Source organism: Pelodiscus sinensis, chromosome 29, assembly GCF_052426305.1.
Source record: "Pelodiscus sinensis isolate ZL-2025 chromosome 29, ASM5242630v1, whole genome shotgun sequence".
Lineage (NCBI taxonomy): Eukaryota > Metazoa > Chordata > Testudines > Trionychidae > Pelodiscus > Pelodiscus sinensis.
In genome coordinates, this window is record NC_143080.1 from 5,249,854 (window position 1) to 5,262,121 (window position 12,268).

The 12,268-nt window shown below is 47.8% G+C and overlaps 1 protein-coding gene across 2 annotated transcripts in view; it reads right to left on the reverse strand.

Moving 5' to 3' along the window:
- Positions 1–12,268, reverse strand: part of TOP2A (DNA topoisomerase II alpha) — a 33,419-nt gene that overhangs the window by 19,082 nt on the left and 2,069 nt on the right. Inside the window, exons 1-9 of one of the 2 annotated variants that reach the window (XM_075911134.2) lie at positions 8,640–8,870; positions 8,361–8,510; positions 6,892–6,982; positions 5,657–5,720; positions 4,421–4,566; positions 2,195–2,292; positions 1,317–1,529; positions 928–1,101; positions 602–703 (exon numbers count right to left, since the gene is read on the reverse strand). In XM_075911134.2, coding sequence (XP_075767249.1) covers positions 602–703; positions 928–1,101; positions 1,317–1,529; positions 2,195–2,292; positions 4,421–4,566; positions 5,657–5,720; positions 6,892–6,982; positions 8,361–8,510; positions 8,640–8,672 — 1,071 coding nt within the window. In that variant the 5' untranslated portion in view covers positions 8,673–8,870. Of the gene's footprint in view, positions 1–601; positions 704–927; positions 1,102–1,316; positions 1,530–2,194; positions 2,293–4,420; positions 4,567–5,656; positions 5,721–6,891; positions 6,983–8,360; positions 8,511–8,639; positions 8,871–12,268 lie in introns of those variants that run through there. The other variant, XM_014569098.4, reaches the window with a different exon arrangement.

Consider the following 12,268-nt stretch of genomic DNA (forward strand, 5'->3'; position numbering starts at 1 on the left):
GGCATTTTCACAGCAGTACCAATTAGGATTAGAATAGGAGCGACAGGCAGTGAACATTCATGATCGAGGTTATATTTGTAGGATTCTCAAGAAAATCACTGGCTGTTTTTCTAAACAGATATTCTCCCAGCTGCAGTTCAATTCTAACTGGGCACACCGAAGCAGATTGGACAGACAGTGCATCCTCCATTGCCCTAAATACATTTGTGGGTTCTGAACCCAGCAGGTGTCAGCTAAAGCTATTTTCCCGGGAGCTGAATAAAGAGTGCTAAAACTAGAAACGCTTACTTCTATATTGAATGCATATGCACTTTACTCTGAGTATTTCCTAACTTAGTAAAAAGAAAAAGGGTTTATCAGTGACCAAAGGAATGCAACAAGCACTATCCTACAGGCTGCGATTTCAGTTCCCAATGGTCAGGGCTTGACAAACAGCTGTGAAATCTGCTCGCCAGCCCCGCATTGCGCATGCGTGCATCGCCGGTGAACGGGGTGACCGACTAAAATCTACTCGCCACGGGCTAGTACATTCAATGATTTGTCGAACTCTGCCAATTGTATTGCAGTTTGTTTTTCCACCATGCAAATCCTGAGATTGTACCTGAAAGGGCTTCACTCCAACTCCACCTTTGTTCTTTTTCTTCACAACCTCGATGAGTTTATTTACAATCTGGTCAGCTACATAGTCAACGTGCCGGCCACCCTAGAGAGAGAGGACCAAACATGAGCTCAAGCTTCAGAGGACAGGTGAAACTATTGTGTATGCTTTAGACACCAGCCACATGCATTGCAACTACACACAACCTTGGTATATGAGGCAAATTAACGTTTCCACTGATTATATACATGAAAAGATGCCAAGACAGGCAACACAATTAGTAATAAAACCCACCATTACTTAATCTAAATGTGGTAAAGGAAACTGACCTTTGTGGTGGCAATGCTGTTGACAAAACTAACTTGCTGGAAGCCCTTTTCACTTAAAGTTAAGCACACCTCCCAGCGACTACTGGCTTCCTCGTGGATAACTTTAAGTGCATTACCAGTTTCATCTACTTTGTCCTTCAAGTAGAGGTCCACATAACTACGGAATCCTTTCACCTGCAGAGAGAAAGGCAGGCAGCTTGTTGACATTAGTTCACACGAATGCTTGTTAGTCCTACTACTCCTGCTCAGAGTACACACAAGAGTCATTCATGAACCCCTTTCCATATTGTGTAATATTTTTAAAGTTTTTGCATTACCTAGACAGAAATCTCACAGCTTACGTGGAAGGGAAACATATGGGACTTAATGGTTTTGAAACCGTCACTCACAGGCAGTCTCTTTCCATTCAGGAAGACTTTGACATCTTTTGCGCACCCAGCAATATCATATGCTCTTCGAGACATCAATGCCACAATGTCCTTGTCCAGACTTGTCATTTTAAACTTTGACAGATCAGGTTGGAATGTGATACACGTATAGTCTTCTCCATCAAAGTGTTTCAGTTTCATCTCACCTGCCTTTCCCATATTGTCTGTCCAGGTCTGGGGAAGAGAACTTTGATAAGATGCAAATTTCAAATACACAAGTAGCTAGCTGAATTTTTAAATTTAACTGGAATTTATTATTAAGCTTAACAACTGAAAGAAAAACTCCCTTATATGCTGAAAAGTAGGTTGTTTTCTGGTCCTTTTATTCTTATCCTAATAGCTGATTTGGGATTTTCAAATAATACTCAAATTCATAGGTCAGTGCAGTGGCTGAGTGTAGGCCAAATTTATCCCAGTTCTGACACTTAGGATGCATCTACACAGCAGGGCTTAACTTGAAATAAGCTTCGCAAATTGAGCTATGTCAATTGCATAGCTTATTTCAAAATAGGGAATTTCTACACAGCACTTATTTCTAAATAGAGCACTCTTCCACCGAACTTCCCTTACTCATCGTACAATGAGGGTTACAGGAGTCGGAGTAAGAAGACCCCCAGCGTGACAGTATTTCAACACTATTTTGAAATAACTGCCTGCTGTGTAGACATGGACTAAATTATTTCAAAATAATGTTGCTATGTAGACGTACCCTTAGATCTAAATAATATAAATTGCACCCACAAACTATCGGAGCAAACTGAAGGCAAGTGTTCAAAAGCCTGCCCCCTCTGGACCTCTACCCTAGTGAAATAAACTGTAGCCATACAGATCATCCATACCTGCTTAAATAGTTTCTTGTACTCACGACATGCTGTTTCCACTGTAAATTTGGTACTGAATATGTTGCATAATTTGGCTCCATATCCATTTCGACCACCTGGAATTACAAGGCAATCATCCTTGTGTTTATCCCTTTAAAATCAGAGTATTGTAATAGGAATTCAGTCACCTTGGTATGACCAAAATCTGTCAAAGTCTGTCTGTTCAAGAACTCCTCCTATGGTAACAGCTAGGGCCACCAAATTCAGCAGGCAGCTTCCTCGTCTCCTAACTTAACGCAAGGCGAGGATCTGGTTGTGCCAAGGAAATGTGAAGTGCCGGGAATGGGACTCTTTTGCATAACATGGAAAGGGAGATGGCAGAGAGAGGAGGGACGTGATACTGAGTGTGGCCATTGGGGGCAGCTGCACCACCAAGAGAGCAGCCAGCAGGGCTGGGTCTCTGCCATTTTGCCAGACTGGGTAAAGTAGCCCTGCTGCCCCAAACCCTCCTCTCCTCTGCTGCAGAGCTTGGGGGTGTAGGGAGGAGAAAAACCCCATGGTGGCTGAGAGGGTTTTGGGGGAGAGCAAAGGCCCCTGGAAGCACAGAGGAGGGTCTGAGGGAGGCAAAAGTCCCCTGGCAGCCAGGAGGAGGGGAAGTCCCACTGGATGGGATCCCCCCCTACCCCGAGCCCCTCCTCACTCCCCAACTAGGCATAGAAAACCCATCCAGAATAATTAACTGGTTAAACAACGTGCAGTGTGGGGTGACAGGGAGTTCCCTGGGAATGGGGCCAGCAGCCAGGAGTCCACTGACTGCCAGCCCTGCCCCAGGGGGGGGGGGGGGGGGAGCATTTTAGTAACTGTGTAACCACTAAAAATTGTTGTGACTATACGATTATAAAATAACCGACATCTAACATCGCTACCCCCCCACACCAAGCCTCCTGACCCCTCCAAACCTCAAGGCCCTGCCCTGACTCCTACACCCTCCACACCGCCACCCCCCTGCCTTTAAGGACACAGGCAACGCTGAGTAAGTCTGCTAGTATGGGCTTAAACACAGAGCTGTCCTACACACTTGGAATGTAACCGTAAATCCATGTTTCATTGGACTATTGATCCGCCACAGGGATTTGGCCCCTTCCGCATCTCAGTACATTATCCGTTGAAAAATGGGGCTCCCTTCCTTAGATGTGGCTTTAGCTCCAATTTTAGTACTAATCACGGGTGGCAGGTCCCTGATAAAGTTGGAGCTTCCCCATTTCTACATTAGCAAGAAAGAGGAACATTCTACTCCTGTGGTTTTGAACCTTTTTCATTTGTGGACCCCTAAAAAATTTCAAATGGAGGTCTGGTCTCCTTTGGAAATCTTAGCCAGAGGTCTATGTACCATCAGCTGAAACCCATCACTACTCAAATGATTTTTGAATGCTGTCAGAAAGGAGTTTCCCACTCTTCATTTCTGGAGTCTCCTTTCTACCATCTCAACTACTGAACAGAAAGAAATCCACAAGATTTATCATTCAGGTCACTGCTTTCTGGGCAGCAACAGTGATAAAGACCACGATACTATGTTTTAGAGTAGTGATCCAGCCAGCTGGGGGCTACGCCCAGCTGTTGGTGGCCCCCGCGGTGCGGGGGTTGTGAATGAAAAAAGGTTGTGCACCACTGTTTTAGAGCCCTGTGGTGCTGCTGACTGTAGAAGTAACTACAAGGGGTGTGAAAATCCCAGTCAATCGGTTAACCTAACATTTAACCAGTTTTCCGACTAAGTGAAAACCAGGTGGGGGACCACTCTAGCCCGGCTAAAGCAGTTCCCAGCCTGTGGGGCTCTCGCTTCCAGTCCTGCATTAGGGCTGGCTGCCAGCTCCCAACCCCTATGCACAGCAGGCCCCCTGCAAGGCTGGAGCAGCCCCCTGCCACAGTAGCCGAGGAGCTCCTCCAATCCCCATTGGTTATCAGTTTCACATCCCTAGTGCCTACCACAACTGAACATTTATTACTCTCGAAAAAGGACTCTCACCAGAAACTGAGCTTATGGCTCTGTGAAACTTGAAAAGGACTAGTCAGTTTCACTGCTGCTCAAAACAAACAGCCAATAACTAAATCTGGATAGCTTCTGCTTCTTGCTGCCAACTCTTGTTCACTCTCACTTGGATAGTTTGGTGAATGCACTTTTCGGCTGGTTAGGCTGCACAAAAATATTTTCCCAACTAATATATGGAAATTCTGACAGTCTCCTACCTGTGACTTTCTTTTCATCATCATCATAGTTGCTGGATGTTAACAGCTGCCCAAAGATAAGAGCAGGTACATAGACCTTCTCCACTTTATGTTCTACAATAGGAATACCTTTTCCATTGTTCCATACACTAATTGTATTATTCTCCCTGGAAAGAAAAAACACTTCCAGTAAAAGTGAAATTGATTGAACTGTATTATTTGTGGAATGAAAAATGTCATATGAAGTCTTTCAAATGCCTTTGGTAGATTAGATAAGGGACCCTGTTCACAAGGGACTCTAAACCAAAGAACTCTTTATTTGCCATTGTTATATACCACTTCACATTTGTAGATGTTTGAAAAAAAATCATTTTTTCAATGACAGGCAGAAACTAAACTTTGGATTCTAGTAGCGTAGATTAGCCAGTCATTGTAAAAAGGCTGTTTTAAAATGCTCTTTCAAGACAATGCTAACATAGGTTAGATTTCTGGCCCCAAGTCAGCTGACAATATACATTTAAATTCTGTTGCTTTACAGCTACTACTTTTACTTTACTAAAAAGTCTTAGTAAAATTGTCAACTGTCTTAAGGCCCAAAATTTGACCCACTTTAAACTTTTAGCCAGTGTGAAATATTCTTTGGATTCAAAGTACCTATTCTATTTTTTAAATTCCACCTGTCTACTGCTGAGGGGGAAAAAAGCCACCATTTTGGCAGAAGCAAAGTTTCTGTTCAGCAATTGCAGAAACAGTCAGCAGAGGGAGCACAAGTCAACTAAATCCCTATAGTCTTGTGCAGAAAGTTGATATGAAACATACCATGAGAAAAAGGTGCATGTGCCCATGGTTTTTTTGGGGGGAGGGGGGAGATAAACTGAAAAAGACAAAATGGAGAATAAAAGCTAAACGCAGTGATCTGACCTGAAATCACTTCATGGGAGAACCAGATCAGGGAAAACACAAGCTTTCACATTTGGTTAATATTTGATGAGCTGCAAAGTTACATTTTGTCTAAATTGGTTGAGCTACAACAGTGTTTCTCAATCTTTTTTATGCCAGGGACTGGCTTGTTGCTTTCCTAAACTGAGTCAGGGAGCTCTCAAGGATCGGGGTCCGTTAGACCGGTCATTGACAGCCACTCTAATAAAAGAGCACCAGAAAAAGAAAATCTTTGAGTCCCAGAACGCTGAGCTACTTTCTCTATACAGGTATCAGAGGAGAATAAAAACTGTTCAACAAAAATGTAATAAGACTTACGGATCAATTGTAATCTTAATGCAGGACATGTTTTTATCCCTCTGCTTGTTGTCTGCAGCATTGACTGAAATGGAGAAAGGACTGTAAATTTACCAAATTACATTTGCAGATGAGACACTTAAATCTGAGCTGCTTACAACAAAAGTAAGTGCAAAGTATTCACAAGAACAAATACACAAATTCAGAAAGAGAGGCCATGGAGAATCAGCTTGGACTTGACAGATTTGCCATGTTGAAGAGGAAGTTTTCAGCTGAGTCTTAACTAACAGAATCCAAAGTAGCATTATTTCAAAGGATTATCATTCAAGTCCTCAGAATTCAGAAACATTATTTTAAATTACAATCATACATTACTCATTTTTATCCAACAGTGAAAAGGGCAGGGATAATTATATTTATCAAACTATTACTTGAGCAACTACAGAGCTGATCAAATGATGCAAAAGTTACGAACATTTTCATTACAGATTCTTATTTAACATTAGGGAGGTTAGATATTGTGTAACTGAATAACCATGTAACCCCACCAAAACTTATTGGTTACATGATTATTCAATGGTCCCCAGTGGCAGGGCTGGTAGCCAGTGCACTCCTGTGGAGCCCTCTTGCTATCTCACACAGTGTCCACTGTATCAGAGGTAGCAGCGTGGGGTGGCAGGCGGGAGCTGGTCTGCAAGTGGAGCCGGGTTTAAAACCTGCTCCCTATGCAGTCTGGCTCCCACCTGCTGCCCCTGTCCACAGGGAGCTTGGGCTCCCCACGGACAGAGTGCTTGGCATCCCTGATACAGAGGCAGTAGTGTGGGGCAGAAGGAAGGCAGCTCCATAGCACCAGTACTCATGAGGAGCTGGCTTTTAAGAGGCAGCAGCATGGGGGAGCAGGCAGCTTCATGTTAGCCGGAGCTGGCTTGAAAGCTGGCTTCCCAGGTGTACTGGGTCCAGCTTGCCCCCCATATCCTCCATGCTGCTGCCTCTCAGAGGCAGCGGGGGAGAGGAAGAGGGGGCTCTGTGGGATCCTGTGCTCGTGGGCACCAACTCTGATGTTCCCCTCCCTTGCTGACTCTGATACAGAAGCAGCAATGGGGGGGGGGGGGAGGGCTTGTAGTCATTAGGATTAACCAATAAGCCCAGGTTTATCATATAATCGCTAACATCCCGATTTAACACATATAACATCCACAATTTGTTATCAGTGGAATAAATTGCTAGCAACCGAACTGTCATCTCTGCAGACTTACCTAGAATTTCATCAAAGATTTTATATAACCCAGGCACAAAAGTTACGTCTCTGCAGCTGAGGCCCTCATCTTCATCATAAACCCACATTTGCTGAAAAAAAAGAAACACTCTCTTTAGGTTTACCATGATTTCCTGATCTTCTGTTTATATACCCAAACCACATTGCGCTCCAAACTGTCTTTAAAACATTAGCGATTTTCCACTTATGTCCAGGAATTAAGTGCCACTGATCAGGCTTTCTTTAGTACTGTAATTTCTTTCTAAATTACAGCAAGGTGACTATGCAAGTAAGGGTATGTCTACACTACAGCCCTACTTCGAACTAGGGGGGTAATGTAGTCATACGGAGTTGCAAATGAAGCCCGGGATTTGAATTTCCCGGGCTTCATTTGCATAAAGCCGGCCGGCGCCATTTTTAAATGCCGGCTAGTTCGGACTGTGTGCTGCGCGGCTACACGCGGCACGAACTAGCTAGTTCGGATTAGGCGTACAGATAGTTCGGATTAGGAAGTCTAATCCGAACTAGCCGGCATTTAAAAATGGCGCCGGCCGGCTTTATGCAAATGAAGCCTGAGAAATTCAAATCCCGGGCTTCATTTGGAACTCCGTATGACTACATTACACCCCGTAGTTCGAACTAGGGGGGTAGTGTAGACATACCCTAAGCTACATACGTTGCTCAGCTGATATCAGTACAGGTTGAACCTCTACTCCAGCACCCTCAGGACCTAACTGATGCGAAACCAGAGAATGTAAACCATTGTCTAGCAGCATTACTAATGCTTCTACGGCTTGCGAGGCTCTTAGAAGACATTTAGAGATATATTAGAACTAAATAACAGCACAGACCCCTGAGAGCCAGGACTGGTGACTATGGACAAACTTTATGGGACTTTGGGAAACTTGGCCGTACCCATAAGCAGACATCTGGCTCACTAAAATCATGCCCGACCACGGATGTTGCTGGACCAGAGTACCAGATCAGAGAGGTTCAACTCACACTAAAACACAAGGGAAAACATCCCATTCAAATTTAGCAAGATGGTTTTAAGGAAGCACGATCTGCAGATTTCTAGTCATGCTCACTAAACCATGTCCATGCCTTATGGCAGGGTTTCTCAAACTGTGGGTCCCGACCCCAGGGGGTGGGGTCGTGAGCAACTGAAAGGCTGGTTGCATCAATGGGGGGGGGGGGGGGGGTCGCGGTATCACAAGTTTGAGAACCCCTGCCTTATGGGTTATAGAGTGCGATGGGCAGAGAGCAGGGGATGCACCACAGATGTCGGTGTGGGAAGTGTCTGGCTGCCCCAGTTGTGTGCTGCGACCCCATGCGCTGGGCGGGGTGTGTGTGTGTGGGGGGGGGGGGTTCTCCTTGCCTGGAGCACCCAGTAAATCCCAAGATGGCAAAGCCCTGGGGAGGCAAGCAGGAGAACGGCAGAACCACCTGCGGCACCAAGCCCGTTTTTACCTGCGTGACAAACTCCACGGAGCCGATGTAGGTGTCGGGCCGGAGCAGAATATGCTCCAGCTGGGTTTTCTTCTGGTAGATCCTCTCCACCGACAGCCGCTTCTTCGCCGCCTCCTTGGCTTTGCCGACCTTGGGGTTCTCGTGCACGGGCTGGGGAGAGACAAACGCCGCGTGACCCCCGGGCCCCGATCCCGGGAGACGGGCCCCCGGTACCGGGCCCGCTCCCCGGGGGGCTAGAACCGGGCCGGGCCAGGCCGCATTGGGGCTCCCGAGACCCACCCTGAGCGGCGAGAGGGAATCCACCAGCTCCATGGCGCTGGGCCCGGGTGTCCGGCTCGGTCCCGAGTGTGGGGGGCGGAGGATCCGGTTCGGTCCGGTATCGGGGGGGGATCGCGGTCTGGTCCCGATCGGGGAGTGGCCGGTATTGGGGGGGGGCAGAGGAACCCGGTTCGGTCCGGTATCGTGGGGGAGGGTCTCTGCTTGGTGGATCCCAACCGCCCGGACGAAAGGTCCGTTTCCGTTAACGCCTGAGCGCGGGGGGAGCCCTTCAAACCTCCGTCCAGCCCGCCCAGAGCCCTCGGCCAATCGCAGCACGCCGAGCGCGGCGCCTTCCCACCAATCGCCGCGCGGCCTGCGGGCAAGCAAGGCCTGGGGGCGGAGCGGACCGCCCCCGCCAATCGCAGGACGCCGGCCCGCTCAAACCAGCCATTCACACGCCGGGAAAGAGAGGCGCGGGAGGTTTTCAAACTCCGCCAATCAGCTGGGACAGCCCGTGAGAGGCAGGCGGTTGAACCAATAACAATGAAGCCGGAGGTAGCTAGGTCTGCAGGAGAGACACGAGGGCAAAGGTCATCAGGTTCAACCTTTGACCTCCACCAAGTGGCTCCCCATGTGTGTTGGGGGTAACTCAGCCCACGTGGCCATGTGGCAGTGGGAGGGAGCCACATGGAGCCACTGGGCTGTGTCTACACTGGCCACTTATTCCGGAACATCAGCCGCTTTTCCGGAATAACTTGCCAGCTGTCTACACTGGCCCCTTGAATTTCCGGAAAAGCACTGACGATCTCATGTAAAATCATCAGTGCTTTTCCGGAAAAACTATGCTGCTCCCGTTCGGGCAAAAGTCCTTTTCCGGAAAACTGTTCCAGAAAAGGGCCAGTGTAGACAGCAGAGATTTCTTTTCCGCAAAAAAGCCCCAATCGCAAAAATGACGATTGGGGCTTTTTTGCGGAAAAGCGCGTCTAGATTGGCACGGACGCTTTTCTGCAAAAAATGCTTTTCCGGAAAAGCATCCTGCCAATCTAGATGCTCTTTTTCCGAAAATGCTTTTAATGGAAAACTTTTCCGTTATAAGCATTTCCGGAAAATCATGCCAGTGTAGACGTAGCCCTGGGGTTTCTTGGGCCCATCCAGACTTGAGTGCCCAGCTGGGGAACCAGCTCTTTGCTTCTCTCCAGGATGGGATTTGTGCCCCTGAGTGCGGCACAGACGTGGGGCTCATGTGACTCATCCAGAGCCCAGGCGCTGCCATCCCCATGTGCATCCCCGCCCCCCTCAGTCGCTGCATTCATGGGACCCAGGGGTGTGATGCTGGGGAGCTGGCTTGTAGGGAAGATGGTGGGCGGCCTTTGACCCAACTGGCTTTCAGGGGAAGTGGTGGAAACCCCATTTTGTGGTGAAATTTGAACCTGGACAAAGCACTGGTTAAGGGCGGGAACAAGATTCTTCCAGCCACAAGGATGGGCCTTCATTCTTTATGGGGGTTTTTTTCCGACCGACCTCCAGCACAATCACCTCTTTTGCTGGATCTCTCTGCTAGCGTGATCAGCAGTGCACTACTTAAGGGCTGTGACCTCTAGATCATCCTCATTAGGCTTCTGTGTTGAGCTGTGGTATTTCTAGCACATTTGTCACAGACCCAGGAAGACAGCAGAACCTAGCTAGGTGGGAAGATTTTTTTTTCATCTGTAAGGGCTGGAAGTTTTAATTTATTTCAGGGAGAGAGCTTAAATTCTTCAGTAATTCCTTCCTTTGGCTCTTTACTAAGAGGACACCTTCTACTGTTAAAGCAAATTTAAAACCAATCTCTAATCTGCTTTCTCATTTAAGCTAATTGTTTACTTTTTGCACTTTATGCTGTTTAGACAGTGAAACCAAAGTTGTCAGGGTCGTGTTTGTTTCTGGGCACTTTCATCTAATGCGGCTCTTAATATTTGGGTTGTTACAAGACAGGGGAATGTTTAAATACATTTTTTTTAAAAAGATATAATGGTAATACAGGTTGTACCTCCTGCCATTTGGACAAGACCATGGATGTTCCTGAACCATAGAGCCCAGGAACAGGGAGGTCTGGTGGTGGGGAAGGAACACAGCCCGGGGGACGGGAAGGAACAGCAACTCAGTCGGGAGCCCTGTTTCTGGGGGAGCAGGCAGTGAGGTGGGGAGTTCTGGCCCCAGCAGCTGGGGCGCTCCAGCCCAGCAGTAGTGGGGTCAGCAGTGGCCGTGGATCTCTGGCCCTGGCTGCAGCCAGAGAATCCCATCCCTGGTGGCAGCCAGGGAGCACCAGCCTCAGCCCCTGCTGTGGAGCTCCAACTGCAGAGGTCTATCTGTGGCCAGGGAACTCCAGTCTGGGGAGCCCCAGCTGGGCAGGTGGCAGGGGGGCTGCAGTTGGAGCCTGGCAGCAGCAGAGCTGGGCTGCAGGCCTAGCCTGGGGGGCAGCAGGGGCTATGAGGGAAGGGACCTCCCCATGTCAAGCAAATCCCCTCCTTTGGGACCAGTCAGGTACTGAGGGTGCTGGCCCAGGGAGGTCCAACCCATATCAGAACTCCTGAGTCAGTCCTCACTGTCCACAGGCCTTGCACCGGCCAAGGGGAGTTTTCCCCAAGTACAGACTGAAGGATTAGGATGTTTTCTCAGGTTTCTGTCAAAAGAACATAAGGACATACATTTTCAGACCATACTGGGGCAGACCAAAGGTCCACCTAGCCCAGTATCCAGTATCAGCTGACAGTGGCCAGCGCCAGATGCCCCAGAGGGAGGGAACACAACAGGTAATCCTCAAAAAGCGGCGAGGAGTCCTGTGGCACCTTACAGACTAATTGAAGTGTAGGAGCATAAGCTTTCGTGGGCAAAGACCCACTTCGTCAGTGTCTTATGCTCCTACACTTCAGTTAGTCTATAAGGTGCCACAGGACTCCTCGCCGCTTTTGCAGATTCAGACTAACACGGCTCCCCCTCTGATAGGTAATCCTCATGTGATCCTTCCCCTGTCACTCATTTCCAGACAGACAGAGCCTAGGGACACCATTCCTACCATCCTGGCTAATAGCCATTGATGGACCTAACCTCCATGAATTTATCTAGTTCTTTCTTAAACCCCGTTAAAGTTCTGGTCTTCATAACCTTCTCTGGCAAGGAGTTCCACAAGCTGACTGTGCACTCTGTGAAGAAAATCTTCCTTTTGTTAGTTTTAAACCTGCTACCTATTAATTTCATTTGGTGACCCATAGTTCTTATGGGAACAAGTAAATTTTTCCTTATTCACTTTTTCCACACCACTCATGATTTTATAGACCACTATCATATACTCCCCTTAGTCTCCTCTTTTCTAAGCTGAAAAGTCCCAGTCTTTTTAATCTCTCTTCATATGCAGGGCTCGACAATTCGTGTAATCTACTCGCTCATGGCGAGTTGATTACAAGTCGGCACAGCCGCAGAGTGTGCTCAGTGGATGCGCAGCACGATCTGCGCATGCGCAGTGTGCCAAACCGCGTGGCTGGCGAGCACGGCTCGCCGCCACTTGGTGAATCCTGTTCATGTGGAACCCATTCCAAACCCCTAATCATTTCTGTTGCCCGTTTCTGAACCTTTTCCAATGCCAATATTTCTTTTTTGGGATGAGTCGATCA